Source organism: Poecilia mexicana, unplaced genomic scaffold (genome assembly GCF_051168715.1).
Source record: "Poecilia mexicana isolate PSO_F unplaced genomic scaffold, ASM5116871v1 scaffold_13, whole genome shotgun sequence".
NCBI lineage: Eukaryota > Metazoa > Chordata > Actinopteri > Cyprinodontiformes > Poeciliidae > Poecilia > Poecilia mexicana.
This window is the reverse complement of record NW_028263382.1, coordinates 15,481,464-15,498,221: the sequence shown is the minus strand read 5'-3', so window position 1 is coordinate 15,498,221 and position 16,758 is coordinate 15,481,464. Positions and strand designations below refer to the sequence as shown.

Sequence of the window (16,758 nt, the reverse complement as noted above, 5' to 3'; positions counted from 1 at the left end):
CAAAATATTTGAAGTTGGTAAATCTAACCCTAGAGAATATGCCTGGCTCCCGGTGTGCTGAATGCTATCTTACGATAACACACCAGGTGCTCAGCCATAGAGCTGTAAGTAGTGAAAATGTTTCGTTGTTTAAATATCTTGGTATTTGATGATACATTCACTTGTAATCTTTTGAAAGCCTGGTGATTATTTTTGTTCACAAAAATGCATCTGTTTTTGTGCTTGGAAAACATACAGCCAGAGCTCGTTGTTATCGTCGTCATGTTCTTTAAAAAAAAAAAAAAAAAACTGGTAACAGTATATAATACTGCTCTGTGTTTTGTAAAAGGGCCAAAAGCAAATTTTATGAGCTGGTCAATTGGACCAGAAGAAATTACAAGAACATTTCAGATTTTAGATACATTTGGCATTATTTCTAAAGAGTCTTTAGAGTCTAAAACATTTAACGAGCAAAAACATTAAGAAATTGTGATTCTGGCAATAATATTCTTCCAGAGCTTCAGTTGCCCAGACAGTGGAAACTGCCACAAAGAGAGAAAAGTCTAGTTATTCTTGCTTTAAAGTGGCTTCAGAGCAATTATGTCAAGAATCAATCAATCAATCGGTAACGGATGTTTCAATGTGTCCTTTAATACGGATTAATTCCATGCTTGCTTAACTTGTGAATTTAAAAGAAAATCAAAGTTAAAAACTCAACTAAGTAGACAGAAAGACGTCTTAGGAGAATGAAACTAAGCTAAAAAATAAACGCTGAAAAAGCTGCCTATGAAATTGTCGGCTCAGTCGATCTAAATATAATGTATTTATTCTGAGTCATTGTGGTTCAACGGTCATTAAGGTACATTATTGTTCATTTAAATGAATTAAAGATACTTTGTACTCATGCAAATTCCAGTTATTAAAAGATGTATGCCACAGTGCCTTGCAGAAGTTTAATATCAATTATTGATACATCTTAAACTTTTCCAGATGTACTAAGTTCAGTTCAAATAAGTACGGATGATTTCTGAAGGCAACTGGGAGCTGAATTTTATTTAGTGCTACCAGATTAAAATTGTCGAAATATGTAAGCCACACTCTTCAGATTTCTATTGTAAACATTTTTGAATGTCATCTTTCAATTTCATTTCACTTCACAGTCAGGCGTTATTTTGTGTTGGTCCATCAGATAAGACCCAGACGGAATATGTTTGTGGTCGTAGCACGACGGAGGAAGAACATTAAAAAAAAATCAATACGTTTGCAAAGCACCATATGTGAAGAGATTAGATTTTAAATATGAATTTTTGGATGCTCAGTAACAATAAATAGCATGACACAAAAAGCTGAATTTAAAGTCATACTAATGACAAACAATTGTTTGAAATAAACTTGGCTGCAATTCACTTTGAACGTCTTTGAGGCAATTGCATCTAAGACATTCATTTGATCTTGACTTGCTGTTAAGGAATACTGTGTGAATTGATAACCTTCAATGTCCAAATAATAAAGGACATTACATCTCCTACCTACAAACAAAATGCAGCTATAGGACTGACTATAACCAGGCAACACTGAATTTGATCAGAGTTGCTGAAATCTAGAGTGAAGAATCGTATTTTTCATCTTCTTTACACCAGATAAAAGGCATGATTTTTTTTATGTCTGTAATTTATTCATAAATGGTAGTTGTTGCAGACATTGTTGTTTCAGTGAGCGCTGTCTCAGAGGGTTACTATTGCCATCTCTCAGCAAGCCGGTTGCTTGAATGGCTTTTCTCCAGGTATTTTGGCTTCCTCTTACAGTTTTCTACACCTTTGTTGCCCTGTAATGGACAACGGCTTGTGTATGCGTTGCTGTGTTAATGGTGGAAAAACAAATTACTGTTCTAGGAAGACTGTTTATCCTCCGTTGGTGGCCATGTTAACTAGCCTGAGCATTCATGACGTTAGTTAGCATTAGTATAGCAGAGAGCAAGGGGAGAGGGTGTGAGCAGCACATACACAAAGTTGATTGACGGCGCTAAGACATTCTTCCTGCCTCTGATTGATTGTTTCTGACCAACAACACATTTCTGTATGTCAGGAGAACCACGAAGAGGAGCTTAATTTTTCACAGATTAAGTGTCTCATGTTATGCTGCCAGAGCAGTAATAATTTAACAAATATGTAAAAAAACATTTTTTTTTTATAAAAGTTACATACTGCAGTTTTAACAGGTACTTCTCTCTGTTGCCCACTGACCTAATCAACAAAGAGAAGCCTCTGCGAATGAAAAATTATCTGGTTAACACCTAACATGGCATAGAAAGAACTGAGGATGCATACACTGAGGATTTGAGTGAGCACTGTACTCAACCAAAACACTTCTTCAGGAGAATCATTGGGTCATAATATTCTGATTTGGAGACATTGTTAGAACTAGAGTGAAATCTCCTGAACCAGAACTTCTTATACATTGATTCTTAATCCTTTATTCACATGACGTGAATAATGGACAAGGACGGACATATTCAGACGGCAGACTCACGCTTGTGGTTGCTCTTGCGTTGGAAGGGAAGTGTGTGTCGCTCTGAGTCCTCTTCACCCTCCTCATCTGCCAGGTGTGTGTGAGTGTAATGGTAGCTCAGCCCAGGACGGTTCTTATATCGCTTGCCACAGACTGCAACACACCCATATGATTTGTGTAAGCTTTGTTTCGAATAATGTCAAAGTTGGAAAGAAACCATGCATTTTCAAAAAATTTTATTTTTAGGACATAAACAAGTCTTCATTATTGGTAAAAGTTAATATTTTTTAGTAGTCAGTATGCATCAATGTAGCCACAGACAGATGTGAAGCGTGATCAGCAGAGCTGATTTTACAACAAGATAAAAATGACACTACAAGGTTTTTGCCCGAAAGCAAGAATATGTACAATGACATTCTTTTAAAACAGTAACAAGGGGTGGAAGGACAACTCATGCTACAAAATCCTCACCAAAGAGAAGTTTTTCTCATAAAAACCCTATGCAGAAGTTATATCATCATGTGAACATTTCTGGCGAGAGAAGCTCAAGTTATTATAAAGGATTTAAAGTGAAGTGCTTTAAGCTTGACAACCTGTTGTATCTGTGTTAGACATTCTCATTTTGAGGTGAGAAAGAAGGACGTTCTTGAGTTGCAGTGTTGTGTCGACACACTCGGCTGGCAAAGAGTTCTTGCCTATTGGCTCATTTACATTATCATTAAAGAAACCTCAGCGTTTTGGATATTCCGTAAAAAAAATAGAAATGTTCACAGAGTGACAAATGAGATGCAAATGAATCCATAAACCATATTGTGAGCTGTGACAACAAAAGATGGGAATTATGTTTCCCAAAAATAAGCTAAATCTAATCTTGTCTCAGGAACAAGAAATGTCCTTACACCCCTAAAAATAATGTAAAATAATAATAATAATGTGTGTGTTTACAAAGCTGTGTTAATATGTGTTATGGTTGCTAATTTTTTTCCTCAAAAGCTCTTTTATTAGTTACTTCAAGGCTGGACTACCACAGCTATTTTCTATACAGAAGTTCACAAAATGCAACTGAAAGCCTTCATCTGATGCAAACCACTGCAGCAAGATAAAAATGAAAGGGATCATATTTCTCCTAGTTTAGCTTCCCTTCATTGGCTTCCTGTTAAATTCAGAATAGAGTTTAAGATTCTCATTGTCGCATCTAAGCCCTTAATAATCAGCTCCATCATACATCAGAGATCTGATTGTTCCATATGTTCCTAACAGAGAACTTCGCTCTCAGACTGCAGGTTTACTGATGGTTTCTAGAGTTTCTCAAAGCACAACGGGAGGCAGATCCTCCTCTCCTGCGGAACCAGCTCCCAATTTAAGTGCTTGAGACTGTAGGCTTAAAACTTTTCTTTTTGATAAAGCTTACAGCAATGTTTACCCAGTCAACTGAGGTGAGGTAGATCTTTTGGCCAGATCCGGCAGGAGAGAATCCAGTCTTTCAGGGCAGTCCTCTACGGCTCTCTCATGCCTCGTTCACACAGATAATTATCTTGAACAATCTCTGTAGTTATGCTGTGGCCACTTTCCCTCACTTTCTTCTTCTACTCTCCAATTCGCATTATTTGATGTTATTGCAATTGCTAAATTGTTGTTTTCTCTCAGTTATTTTTTTCTCTCTCCATAGACGCTCCACCTTGTCTGGCATTCTGTTTGGCGGTGGTGCCTTCCTGGAGGACAGCATAGGTTGAGACAATGCTGTCAACAACTAGACATCCTGCCTTTTCTGCTGTAAACTTTTAATATTACATTAACACAGAAAGTACTCTTATATCATTTATTCCGTTTCTTTTTGGTGCATTCTGCTCTGTCTTCTCAAACCCCTGTGTCAGATGTCCGCTTGTACTGAGTCGGGTTCTGCTGGAGGTTTCTTCCTGTTAAAGGACAGCATTTCCTCTCCACTGTCACTACATGCATGCTCAGTATGAGAGGTTGCTCTAAAATCAACCTGACACAAGAAATTGTCTGCTGTCACTACATGCTCATCCAGGAGAAGTGAATGCTGCAAGTCAATGACTCGATGCAGTGTACTGGATTAGATAAAAACTATTTTAATTAGATTAATAAACTGATCTTAATGCACTGTTTGATCACTAGGATAAACCAGAACGCATGTGTGATTGAATTGTAGTGCCTCGAGATGACATTTGTTGTGAATTGGCATTATGTAAACAAACTGAATTGGATAAAAGACCCAACGCTCACTGTCACAGACGTAAGGCTTATCTCTGTCTTCAATGGCAGGCAGCTCTTGTCTTTTCCTCATTCCTCCAACACCATAGGCCTGTAAATAAACACCCACACAAACACACAAGTAAGAACTCTCATGCAAACACATGCAAAGGTAGACACATAAATGTTTGAACTTCCACACTCTTCACATGTGGCTTGTATGAATGAAAAAAAAATATTTCGAAAGAACATAACAGCACAACCCTCACGAGTGTGTTCAAGTGTCTCTACACGCAAACACACACACGCACACACACACGTTAGGATTCTAATCATCTGCTCTCAGTGCAAAGCTACACTTCCAGCAGGAGGGGGCTGATGACACCTAGCAGGGGAGCAACAGTTCCAATTAGCAACCCTGGTGTCTGTGTGTGTGTGTGAGAGAGAGAGAGAAACAGAGTCTGTGTGTATGTGCTGCATGTGTGTGGGATGATTTTCAGAATACATTGTTAACACTTGATTATCCTCCCATAGGATGCGCAAAAAGAGTGGGAAAATAAGACCTCCGTGCTCTAATCAAAGTTGTAAAAAAACAGAAGAAAAAAAAAAAAAGAGGTCATCCCAGCGTGATTTAATCTCTAGATCTGTTTGCTTTTAATCGGGCCAAGTCCTGCGTTGTCAGAGGAAATCTCATTACATTAGTGTGGTATGCAGAGAACTGACAAATGATTACATGTCACACTGTGAGAACGAAGACTCCAGTGTACTCCAGTTTAGAGCCTGGAAACACAGAGGTCACTGTTTGTCTCATCACTGTTTAACTCTGAGCTCTGGCTGGCCTATTTCTCTTATGTTGACCTCACTTTCTCACACAGACAGCCAACCAGGCGCTCTGTAATCACATGAAAACTGACCACGATGTGGAAACTTGGAGAAAAAAAAATAGTCTGAAATCATTGCTGTCCTACCCGTGCTTTGGTACGGTTCTTGCGCTTCGGTACGTCTTCCTCCATGTCGTCCACCTCCAGCTCATGAGGAAAATCCCCAACAAGCAGCTTCTATAAAAAGAGAGAAAGGTGGACTATCATGAAGGACTCTTATCCTCGCTGCATCAACAGAGCTGCAGCACAGGTCAGATCAACCTACACAGAACAAAGAAATGACAAAGTGTAAATTACTGCTTTACTGCAAGTACACTGCTGCCTCCTTTCTACAGCAGATATGCAGCATTCAAATCTGCAAAAAGCCTTAAAATACATGTATATATTTTATCACACAGGTATACCCTCACACTGGTACAAAAAAAAGGAAAATGTATACATTTCATTATTTGTACATTGAAAAATGCCTTAAAAATAAATGTACTAAAAAATTTTTTTCCCCAATTTATATTATTTTCATTTACTTTTTCAAATGGATTTAAGTTTTTAGAAATTTCGAATTAGTAATTATAATTTCCGGCTTCACTGGAGTATAAATATGACATGAAACTTGGGTCCATTTCTTTTAGCCACTGGCAGTTCTTCTGGCAGAACTCCCCGATTTATCATGTACAAGATGGTAAGGAAGGTAAGAAATTTTTTTAAGTCTCCAAAGCTCACTGAAATAGATCTGCAGCAGAAAGAGGTTTCTTTAAAAACCACTATCTAGATTCCAGAAAATTTACTACATGCCACAACTAGAACCATGCAATTTGATTAGATGAGACTATAAGTTAATTTCACTTCACTTTGGTCGAAAACTATAGAACAAATAAGTGGATCTGTGATGCTGTTGTCCAGTGGGCGACGGAGGTTGCTACAATCGATAGTAGCCACACAGGCACACCCACTAAAAGGAAACAAACGCACCCAGTATAACACTTTCATTCTGTTGGCTGAGAGGTTGCCAGGCGACGGTACTTTTTTGTTCCAATCGCTTGCAGAAAAGAATTTGGAAGCGAAGCAAGCGGAGATTTGCTCTGAGGAAAGACAAGTTTTGAGTGTGAGGAGAAAGGTTTGAGAAAGCACAGCGAGTATTAGAAAGAGAGCAGAAGTTTTGAGTACAAGCACTGCAAGTTTTGAGAAGACATGAAGTCCTGCTTTCAAGCTGAAAATGTAAGCACAAGTATTAAAAGTTTTGAGTAGAAAACACATGAAACTAACTGATGGGATCACCATTGAGTCTCTCAACAAGAAAATAGACTCAATTGATCAAATCAGCACAGAAATATTACTTCAGACAGAAAATCAACCTTTCCTCTGTGTTCATCTGAACACCTAAACCTAAACCATACAGAAAATGTAGATGAGCTGAAGAGAAGTGAGCGAAAGAGGGGATCCAGGGTTGTATTTGCTTTGTGTCATATCACTTCATCCCACTCTTCCTGCTACATGTGCTACACCTCACAGTTCAGTTTAAAGTTCAGTCCCAGGTTTGCTTTTATCTACTGAGTTGGATCAAGGTCAAAATGTTGGAGGGACAAACTCAGCCTCCTTGGTGTGAAACAAAAGATGAATATGTGGAAAAGAACCTCATGTCCATTATTATAGGATCTGTGATGCTGTGGGCATGTTTCTCTTCAGAAAACCATTAAAGATGGCATCCTTAAAAATGGCAACATTAACTATTTAAAATACCAGGATATTGGGCCTTTCATCATGAGTGATCTAATACATGGCAAATTCAACACAGAATTGGTTCAACAGACAAAAAAAAAAAAAATCAACGTTCGTTCATTGTTACAATATTTAACAGATGTACATCTTGTTTCCTCTCTGCTTATCTTTTTTTTTTAAATCATGTTTATTCATTAAGTTCCTTCCATTCTCATGATTTGGTGTTGATTAACACCAAAACATGAAGAAGGCAATAAAATAAGGAAGCCTGCTTGAGCTTTTTTCACTCTTAGTTTGTTCTTTTTTAATTGTGATATTGCGTGTAGCTGCCTGATGATCAAGAAAAGAATGAGGTGTGAATTAAATGTTTTGAGACATTAATATTGATGCACTATAAAATGTGATTTTTTGTTTTCAAACTATTGTGGAGATACAACACAGGATCACTGAGAGAGGAAAGTACAGATATTAATTATAATTTAGCAATTTCACCAACTTCAGGTAAAAAAAAAAAAAACATTCTCAACTTTCCCTTTTCTATAACTATTTCATGTTTAGATGGAAGGCAGTGGCATGTTGCTGAATGAAAAACATTCGGGGTAAACCACTGGTTCTGTGACTTGGCTTCACTTCAGTGAACTAGAGCCAGCTGGTGCTGGGAGCTCACCTTGACCCTAGTTTCTCAAAAAAAAACCTTCCTGCAGTTAAACTGGAGAACTCAAAAACAAGTTTAAGTACAGAAACATTAAGTGTAACATCATGAAATCAAGTGATGCCACCTTCTCTCACGTTTGATATCTGTTGTCGTGTGCCCTCAGTTAAACGGACTCAGAATTGGGTTGCAGATTATCTAGTGTAAAACGAGGGTAGTTGCTCCATAAAAAGAAGGATAAAACCAAGCTCCAGATGCAGACACATCCTGTTTTAGGTCAAGCTCCAAAAACATGAGTTCTTACGCCTGCTGTAAAAGAAATTGATGGCCTCTTTTATCAGACTCCTGTGCGTCCTAAATATCCACCGTCTGTGTAGGGCCCATTCCGCGAATAATCCCAGCATTGGGTGTAAAAATAGTTGAGTGGCCCTTTTCAGATGTGTGATTTCTGTCACCACTTTGGAACAATACTGGCTCATGATCTCATGATCAGTAAAGTAAATGTGATAAATGAACAATCTGTTAATGTCAGACTCCTTATAAATGGAGAACAATCGTAATGGAGGAGGAGTAAAGCGTGGACATGGAGCTTGTGGAGGGCACAGGGTAGTGCCAGCCTGGAGACAGGGGAAGCCCTGGATTAGAGGCCTTAAACACAGAACCAACACTCAAAGGGGCAATGCAAGCTTTTATCTCTAAAGTCCTAATCAATTAGCCCTTCATCTGGGCTACTTCATAAGGCTATGGGAAATATTCTAGAGTTTATTCTAGGTATAAACAAATAGATTTTTTTAATGGGTGTTTCGTACGGAGATTTTCAGACTTCTCACCGAGTGGAAGTCTGAAGCACGTGCCTGCACACAGAGAGCCCGCAGGGAGCGATCAGAGCCACAGGAGGCTGTGTCAGCACCAGAACACATTCTCCAGGAAACAAAGGCAATAACAGACAAAGACGCACAAACATAGCCAGATAAAAAGACAGAGATGCTGTACTATCAGAAACAACACAGCAAAATACAAAGAACAAAACAGAAAAGGAGAAAAACTTAGAAAAGGAAGGAAAAGGACGCAGAGCCCCACCTGACATTCACTCATTGGCTCCTCTTCCTTGGTCTCCACCTTCTTGTCCAGCGTCTCCCCAGCAAGCAGCGACTCCAGGACAGGGCCGTCTGGGATGCCCCCCTCCTTCTTTAGAGAGGTCTCATAGTCTGGACATTTGTCAGACAATCAATGTTAGTTAGCATATTTCAAATAAAAGTGAATGTGAACAGGTGAGCTGATGGAAACTGGAGTTAGCTGGTTCAGGAAACAAGGAACGTTACTTCTGCACTGTGCAGGCATTAAAAACAATTAACTGCATTCTGAAATTATAAAGGCGGCTTGTGGATTCTCTACTACAGAAATGTCAGTTCCTTCTCAAAAACAGGCAGCAGATCAGTGAGGATTTGGGTTTTTACTGTGTGTTTATTTTGGCTTCTGTTTCTTGTGAGTCTCTGTGTTGTCCCATCAGCCCCTGATTGTTCCCAGGTGTGTCTCGTTCCCTTGATTATGCAATATGGAAAAGAGTGTAAAAGTGAAATCAAGTCATGATATTGTGTAAAGAGGTATATGAGGGTGATTTATTGTTTTTGGTTAGTGTAATAAATCCTGAAAATGCGCTGCCCTGTCTCTTACTCACCAATTTTGAATTCGATAGGTAGAAGCCGTGGGTCCTCCAAGATGTTTAGCCGTCTCTTCTTGCGCCAGCAGCGAGCAGGATACGTGTACAGCTGACCTGGAGCATGACCTGAAACACAGGATGTTTCACAGCAGGTTAGAAAAAAGTAGCATAAACCTAATTTAACTTTTAAAACATGACTGAAATAAAAGTTTAACTGTAAGTGCTAAACTCTCAAAGCACAAGTTTCTAGTGGCAGCCAACAAACACATGCACATAACAGTATTCCTCCTAAGAGTAGTTGGTGCCAACGGCGCATCGTTGCCTACAGGGGTGTCTGAATTGCTGCCAAAATACATTGACTTTACAGAAAAAGAAGAAGCGCCGAGGAAATACCCTTTGGGGAAAGCTGGAAACTTGTGAGAGGGAGGGAAAAGAGAAAACGCCTTGGAAGAAAAAGGTACCACAGAGGGTTGAACGTAAGAAAGAGAAATGGGAGAAGGACGGAAAAAATTGGGAGACAAATGAGTGGAGAGCTGTAAACACACCAGGGGTCTGCACTTTTGACCAACAATTATATGTAAGGCGATGGTTTTAAAATTAATTGCTAGTTTTTGTATTTCCTCTGTTGTTTTTTATGGATTCTTTGTGGGATGAAAAATTAATCATGATTTATCAATTATGAAAATAATTGTCAACTAATTGAATATTCAATTAACTGTTGACTGAAATGTACAGACTCAAAAAAAAATCCAAGAAATTTGCTGAAAGAACAACACAGTCAGAGCAGCAATTATGCTAGCCTGGTTTAAAAAAAAAAAAAAAAAAAACTGCCCTTTGTTTCACGGCATTTGCTTCATACAGAAGGTCTGGATTCTCAGAGCTGAGAAACGATTACTTCTGGAGGTGTGGACTGTGTTGATGTTTTAAACGTTACCCAGTTCCTAACATACAGCTATGACGTATGTAATACACCAGTTGAACAGCATGAAGTTTACAGAAAATTGCCTGCGTTGCAAATAACCATCCTCCACTGTTGGAAAGAAGTCCTGGTCCGATCAAGGCAGCTGTTGTTGTTAATTCAATATTTGAAAGCATGTCCAACACGCACTGAATGGCTTTGTTTACTTCCTCCACTGCTATTGGTAAAACTACAGGCAGACTACAATTATAAACCATCGCAGCAAATAGATGTCATCATTCACAATTTCTCCTTCTGTTCATTGGTTGGTCCGCTCAAAACTCTAGAGGAGGGAATCCAAGTTAATGTGTGAAAGTCCAGACTGTGCTGCAAGTTACTTTTTTTTAGCAGAGTTGGACAAGAAGGCAATGTCCAAGCTACAATTATGTCAAAGCTACACAAAAAATGTATACATTTTCCATTTAAGTAAAAAATCTTTTTGTCTGTAAATGTGTTTTACCTTGAACTCCTCAATTAGCAGGTTTAGCTTCACCTGGTTCAAATTCACTTTTTCATACCAGGCCATAAGGTTTGGATTTTTTTTCCTCCCTTAATAATTAATACTTTCATTTGAAAACTGCATATTGTGTTTACATATGTTGACTAAGATTTAAATTGGTTTGATATTCTGAAATAATGAAGTGTGACAAACATGCAAAAAAATTAGGAAATCGGGAAGGGACATAAAAATCAGGAAGCTATAGATAATCAAATTTGTTTGGAGAAAAATAAAACAAAACTTAAAGGCTGAAATAAAATAGCTGCGTAAGGGTGCACAGACCTTTTCAAAATGCTCTCTCTATTTGTATATTAGTGCATAAATACATATACATCCCTGGAATCTATGGCCCTCAATAGTAATTAAGCTCTAAAGCTGGTATATATAAAAATGCTCAAGTAAGTTTTTTGAGGTTTAGGGCAACTTTATTTTGTCAGAATCAATACAGAGACGTCTGGACTGTAAAGGTTGCGAACATCTGCACACAAACAGATAATACCTGTAAAGAACAGTGTGGAGGGGCACACACACAACCACACACACCCATGCACACACACCTGGTCCACGGTGGTTCTTCTCCATCCAGATATAGCAGTTGCTCTGGGCCACGCCGGTCTGCGAGTCCAGGAAGGGCAGCCGCATGGAGCGCTCCGCACACAGGCGGGCATTGTAGCTGCGACAGTGTTCAATGGCCTCCTTATAAAACTCCTCTCCAAGACTGAGAGTCAACACAGAGAGAGGGAGAGAGCAGGAGGAAGCCCACAGACAGGCGGCAGCGGAGGAAAAACCAAACAGGGAGAGTTTCATCATGACTTTCAGGAACATGTAGAGGGCATGGTTTTTATATCGGGGTGTGTGTGTGTGTGTTCAGGCTTCATGTTGCACTTACAGGGGACACGTGTGTGTAAGTCAAAAGGGGCAGTGGATACACACACAGCATATATGCGTGTGTGTGTGTGTGTATGTGTTGCCGTGGAGATGCCCACAGTCCTATCAGCGGATGAGCTGGCATCTACTCTCACATGCTCAAGCTGTACAGTAAAACAATACTTCCTCGCTGGAGTGCTGTCTGCACTGTATTTTCCACACCCGTAGAAGTGAGAGTTTGATTAACATTCAGCGTAATATTCACTCCCAGCCTCCCCTCCCAGCCACCTACCTGTTTTTGATGACTGCACCTCCAGATTGCCTGCAGGGGGAAGCAGAAGAAGAGAAAGAAGAAGGGGGGAAAAAAAACAACAGATGTGTGGTGAGTCACTCGTTCACCCCACCCCAATTTTCTCCACATTTTGTTCAGCTTTCCAACACTTCACTTTCACTTTTTTTTTCTGCTCATTGAAATGTCTCTTTCCATGTTTAACTTTCACACTCTGCCTCTATCTGTACGTCTTTCCTCTTTTTTTAAATTTTATTTCATTATTCTTCGCACTTCTCTCTCTGGTTTTCTCTCTCCTGTTAATCACTCCTCTCCAGTGTCTTCCTGCTGAGTGCAGACATCAAGGTCACTCAGCTACACAGACTGTAGATACAGGACACACAAAACCATACACACACACACACACACCCCCACACACACACACACACACACACGCACACGCACACACACACACTGAGTTACAGTGCAGAGCCAACAGCGGCTTCACAAAAATAGTGCAGAGTAGCTGCTGGTAGTGATTTGTTCGATTTTTTTGTGTGTTTTTTTTCTATGTGCCATCGCCAAAGAACAAGACTGACTGATTTCTACACAAAGAGAGCTTGCTGCAGATGTGGATGTGTGAAAAATTTGGTGTTTGGCTGAAAAGGGTGTGGTAAAAGTCGTAAAAGTAAAGAGAACCTGAAACAAACGAGGATAAGGCATCTTTTGTGTTCAGATGCACTGAAGCTTAAACGTTTAAAATCCTCAAACATGATTTGTAAAGGTTTTCTTGTGGCAGTATCGGCTTTCGTGGAGAAGAAATGAGCAGAGAGAAAAAGGGGAGACACATGTTGGGAATCTAACCCCAGACCTGAGTTTATGACTAACAGCCTCTATTTATCGAGTCCCTGCTTCAACGCTACAGCACACGCTGTCCCTCAAATAATTTTTTTTTTATCTAACAAAGATAACCTGAGTAAATGCAAAGAGCCGTTTCCAAATGATGATTTAATTTATTAGGAACAGAGAAGCTATCCAAACCATGCTGGCTGGGCCAATGTGAAAAAGTAATTGCTCCCTTAATCTAATAACTGGTTGTTGTACCCTTAGCAACAACAACTGACATCAAGTGTAAGCAATAACGGGCTATATTTTGCATCACTGTTGCTAAGCCAGGTTGGTTTTGAAAGCTTTGTCCTCTTACTAAATTAAAACATTATTTCAAAACTACATTTTGTATTTCCTCTGGTTTTCTGCGTCCGATAATTAAATTGCTTTGATATCCTGAAACGTTTTGAGTATGACAAACCAAAACAGAGACAAAAGAAATGAGCAAGGGGCAAAACTATTTTCCACACCACTGTATCATGAGGAGGGAAATAAACTCAACTAATTTCTATTCTTTAAGGGAGCAAGTCAGAAGAAGGTGTTGTTGACACCAACACACAGCCCAAGGTTATTAAAAGCCCGTAACGGGACTCTTAATGTTACGAACATCATCACGAACAAAGTTTCAATGCAGGTTTGGTGGAATCCGGTGGAAGCGGACAGGTTTAATTGGCCAAGCTTAAAAGCAATCACTAATAATTGGTTATTATTTACTGGGATGTATTTGTGAATAAACCAAGCTAAAACACAAAGTTTGGTTCTAAGCACAACACAACAATCAAACAACGAAGATTACTCTTCGCACTTTTACGCAGTTAATTTGCCAGTTCGATTAGATCTTAAACTTAAATGTTAAACAATTTAAAATGTTTGAATTTATCTTTGTTAAAACTGTTGATTCAGATTTAAAATCCTTAGTTTTTTTGTGTCTTAGGCTGGCTCTGTGATATATACACCAGATCAGTGTTAAAGGTATAAAGAATTCAAGAAATATTTCAATGTAGTAATAAACGAAGTCTCAGTTATTGTCAGATGAACCTTATCAGAGTAACTGTCTGCACTTCATCCCTGATACTTGTCATCGATCTACTCCAGGTTTTACATCAGCTGCACCACAGAAGCTGCAAATATGAATTTAAAGTTATTTTTAATTAAACAAAGAAGTTTATTTCTGCAAACAAATTAAACATTTCCCAAAAGATAGTAAAATAATGTACAGGGTCTATGACTCAGGTAATGACAAATATCTACATTATAGCTAAATCTTAGGCTGGAAATTCTTATTATTTTTATTGTTACTTTTATTATTATTATTACACGGAGATTATAAAATATATAGGCTTGAACTTGTCTTAGCAACAGAAACATTTTTGCCCTGAAGCAACTAAAAACTATAATATTGTTAATTTATTTATTGACTAAAATCTAATATCCTCCCTTCTAGCTCAAAGCTCCAAATTTCTGCAAAATTACACAGAAACACATTAAATATTTTTAGATCCTCTCTAATTAACAGATAAAAAGCAACTCAAAACCAACTCAGAGACTTACAAAGTCTCACTGGCACAGATAATTATTTCAGTCTGATTCAGTTTAGTGCCACGCTGCAAACCAGAGCATATAATTACAACCAGTAAGGAATAAAAGCTAAACTGACTAACAAAAACATTTTTTTTTTTTTAAATCATTAAGAAAGCTTGTGACACTGTTGAATAAAATCAGCAGTCCTGTGTGGAAGTACAGCTCAGCCGTCACACCGAACAGATGCTGGAGCGGCCTGACAGCCTGAGCGTGGCAACATCACAATCTCACGAACCCGATCTGCAACCTGGAGGGTCATCACTGACCACACGCATTAAAGGATGTGACTGGACCTCAATATGCTGAGCTGAGGTCCACTAAGGGGCCACAACACCTTTTGCTGAGGTGAATGCACTTTTTGACAAAAATGTTACCACTCAGCTCTCAGAAATGAACTTTAAGCATCACATTTTTTTGGCCAGGTTGGAGGCCCATAACGGAAACGTTTCTTTTTTTTTTCTCACTCACTCCAGTGAGGCACCAGGGTTGGTTTTTCCCAGCCAATCAGACATTATTTTGCAGAATTAGTATTAAAACTTATGGATAACCAGCACCCTCCAAATGCCTGAATGTATAGTAGGTATGAACAATCATTCAAATTAAATGTATAGAGTGCAAATATAGAGTGCCTGCTGTTTGCATGTAAATAACAATAAGTATGAAGAGAGAAGTCCAACAGACATGCAGATGTGCTCAAAAAGTCCCATAAGCATGAGCCCAAAAATTTGGAAGTACAAAGAGAACCCTCATGAATGAGAGACATGGACTTCAAGGTTGCTCTAGTGACCAAATGGAAATACCAGACAGAGTTAAAAGGGAGGGGGAAAAGGAGAAATATTCCAAATGCAAAACCGCTCACCCCTAAGCTCCTGATGCTTCCCTCCTCCCTCCGCATCCTTCTTCCAGTCCTCCTTCACCTCCATCTCTCCCCCCCTGCTGCCTTCAGAGAAACTGGCATAACTCAACCACCCCACACCCACCCAAGCCCAACTCAATAATAAGGTGACAGCTGAAGAAAATGGCGTCTTTCAATTTGAGTCCCTCCAATCTCATTATATTGAGATAGGGAAGTTGCATGACTGCCTGTGAGGAGGCTTCAATAGGAGCCGGCGAGGCAGACGTGCAAAGAGGGCAGAGAAAGTTAAGAGACAAGGCAGAGGAGGGAATCTAATCTAATCTAACCTGACTATTGAGCAAATAGCAGGAAGAGTTCATCAGAGTTTGAATACCGGTTTAAAAAAATAATCATCTCAAGCTTTTAGAGTTAGTTCAAATATTCAGCCAGGTCTGTGTCCGAACAGCTGAAAGAGCAAGATCAGCAAACATTCCCTCGAATGCAGTCCCTTGTTGTGTTGGCTGGCTTGCTAAGTAGCTTTAACCTGAATTGCAGAGGCATAAAGCTATTCTTAGAGCAACAAGGGGGCAGCCTGATCCCTAAAGGGGCTGCAGGTGCAACACAAATAATGCTTTAAAAAATGCTCATGGCAGAAGGGGTTGTTTGTTATGTGAATTTGCAGCCAGAAGATTTCCGGCTTAGCGTACTACTGTCTGAAAACAAGGTGAACTGGAAAAGTCTGTTCTGCACAAATGTGGGAAAATATAAGAGCTGTGTTCCCCCAACAAATACTCTGCAGAGTTCCCTGAAAATGCAGTCATACCCCTTACATTTTGTCTTACCCCTGAATTCAAATCTATTTTGGGAACTTAATGTGTTTTGTCATCATAAGGTAACATAAATATGGAGAAAAAGTTAATTAGAAAACAGTCAACAGACCCATGTTGGGGCGATGCAGAGATCAGGTGTCAGAATCTGTTTACAAGACAAGTGTTGGTCATGCACTTCACAAATCTGGCCTGTATGGAAGGGCAGCAAGAAGAAAGTCGTTGTTTTATCTGTGATCTTGTTCTTTTGGTCTCTACCTAAAGCTTTTAACTATAGATGTACTCATCACTGTTCCTCATCCTGGTCACTTCACACTCAGCTGCAAACTTTCCCCCCAAAATCTGGAGATCACGATCTGATGAAGCCAAAAGGATCACATTATCTGCAAAAGGCAGAGACGCAATCCTCAACCCATAAAAGTCAT

At 39.2% G+C, this 16,758-nt stretch overlaps 1 protein-coding gene across 1 annotated transcript in view; it reads right to left on the bottom strand.

Moving 5' to 3' along the window:
* The window catches only part of dpf1 (double PHD fingers 1), a 58,518-nt gene that overhangs the window by 26,173 nt on the left and 15,587 nt on the right, over window positions 1-16,758 (bottom strand). Inside the window, exons 2-8 of the mRNA XM_014980806.2 lie at window positions 12,227-12,256; window positions 11,625-11,785; window positions 9,629-9,736; window positions 9,031-9,158; window positions 5,670-5,759; window positions 4,735-4,813; window positions 2,509-2,640 (exon numbers count right to left, since the gene is read on the bottom strand). Coding sequence (XP_014836292.2) covers window positions 2,509-2,640; window positions 4,735-4,813; window positions 5,670-5,759; window positions 9,031-9,158; window positions 9,629-9,736; window positions 11,625-11,785; window positions 12,227-12,256 — 728 coding nt within the window. The remainder of the gene's footprint in view (window positions 1-2,508; window positions 2,641-4,734; window positions 4,814-5,669; window positions 5,760-9,030; window positions 9,159-9,628; window positions 9,737-11,624; window positions 11,786-12,226; window positions 12,257-16,758) is intronic.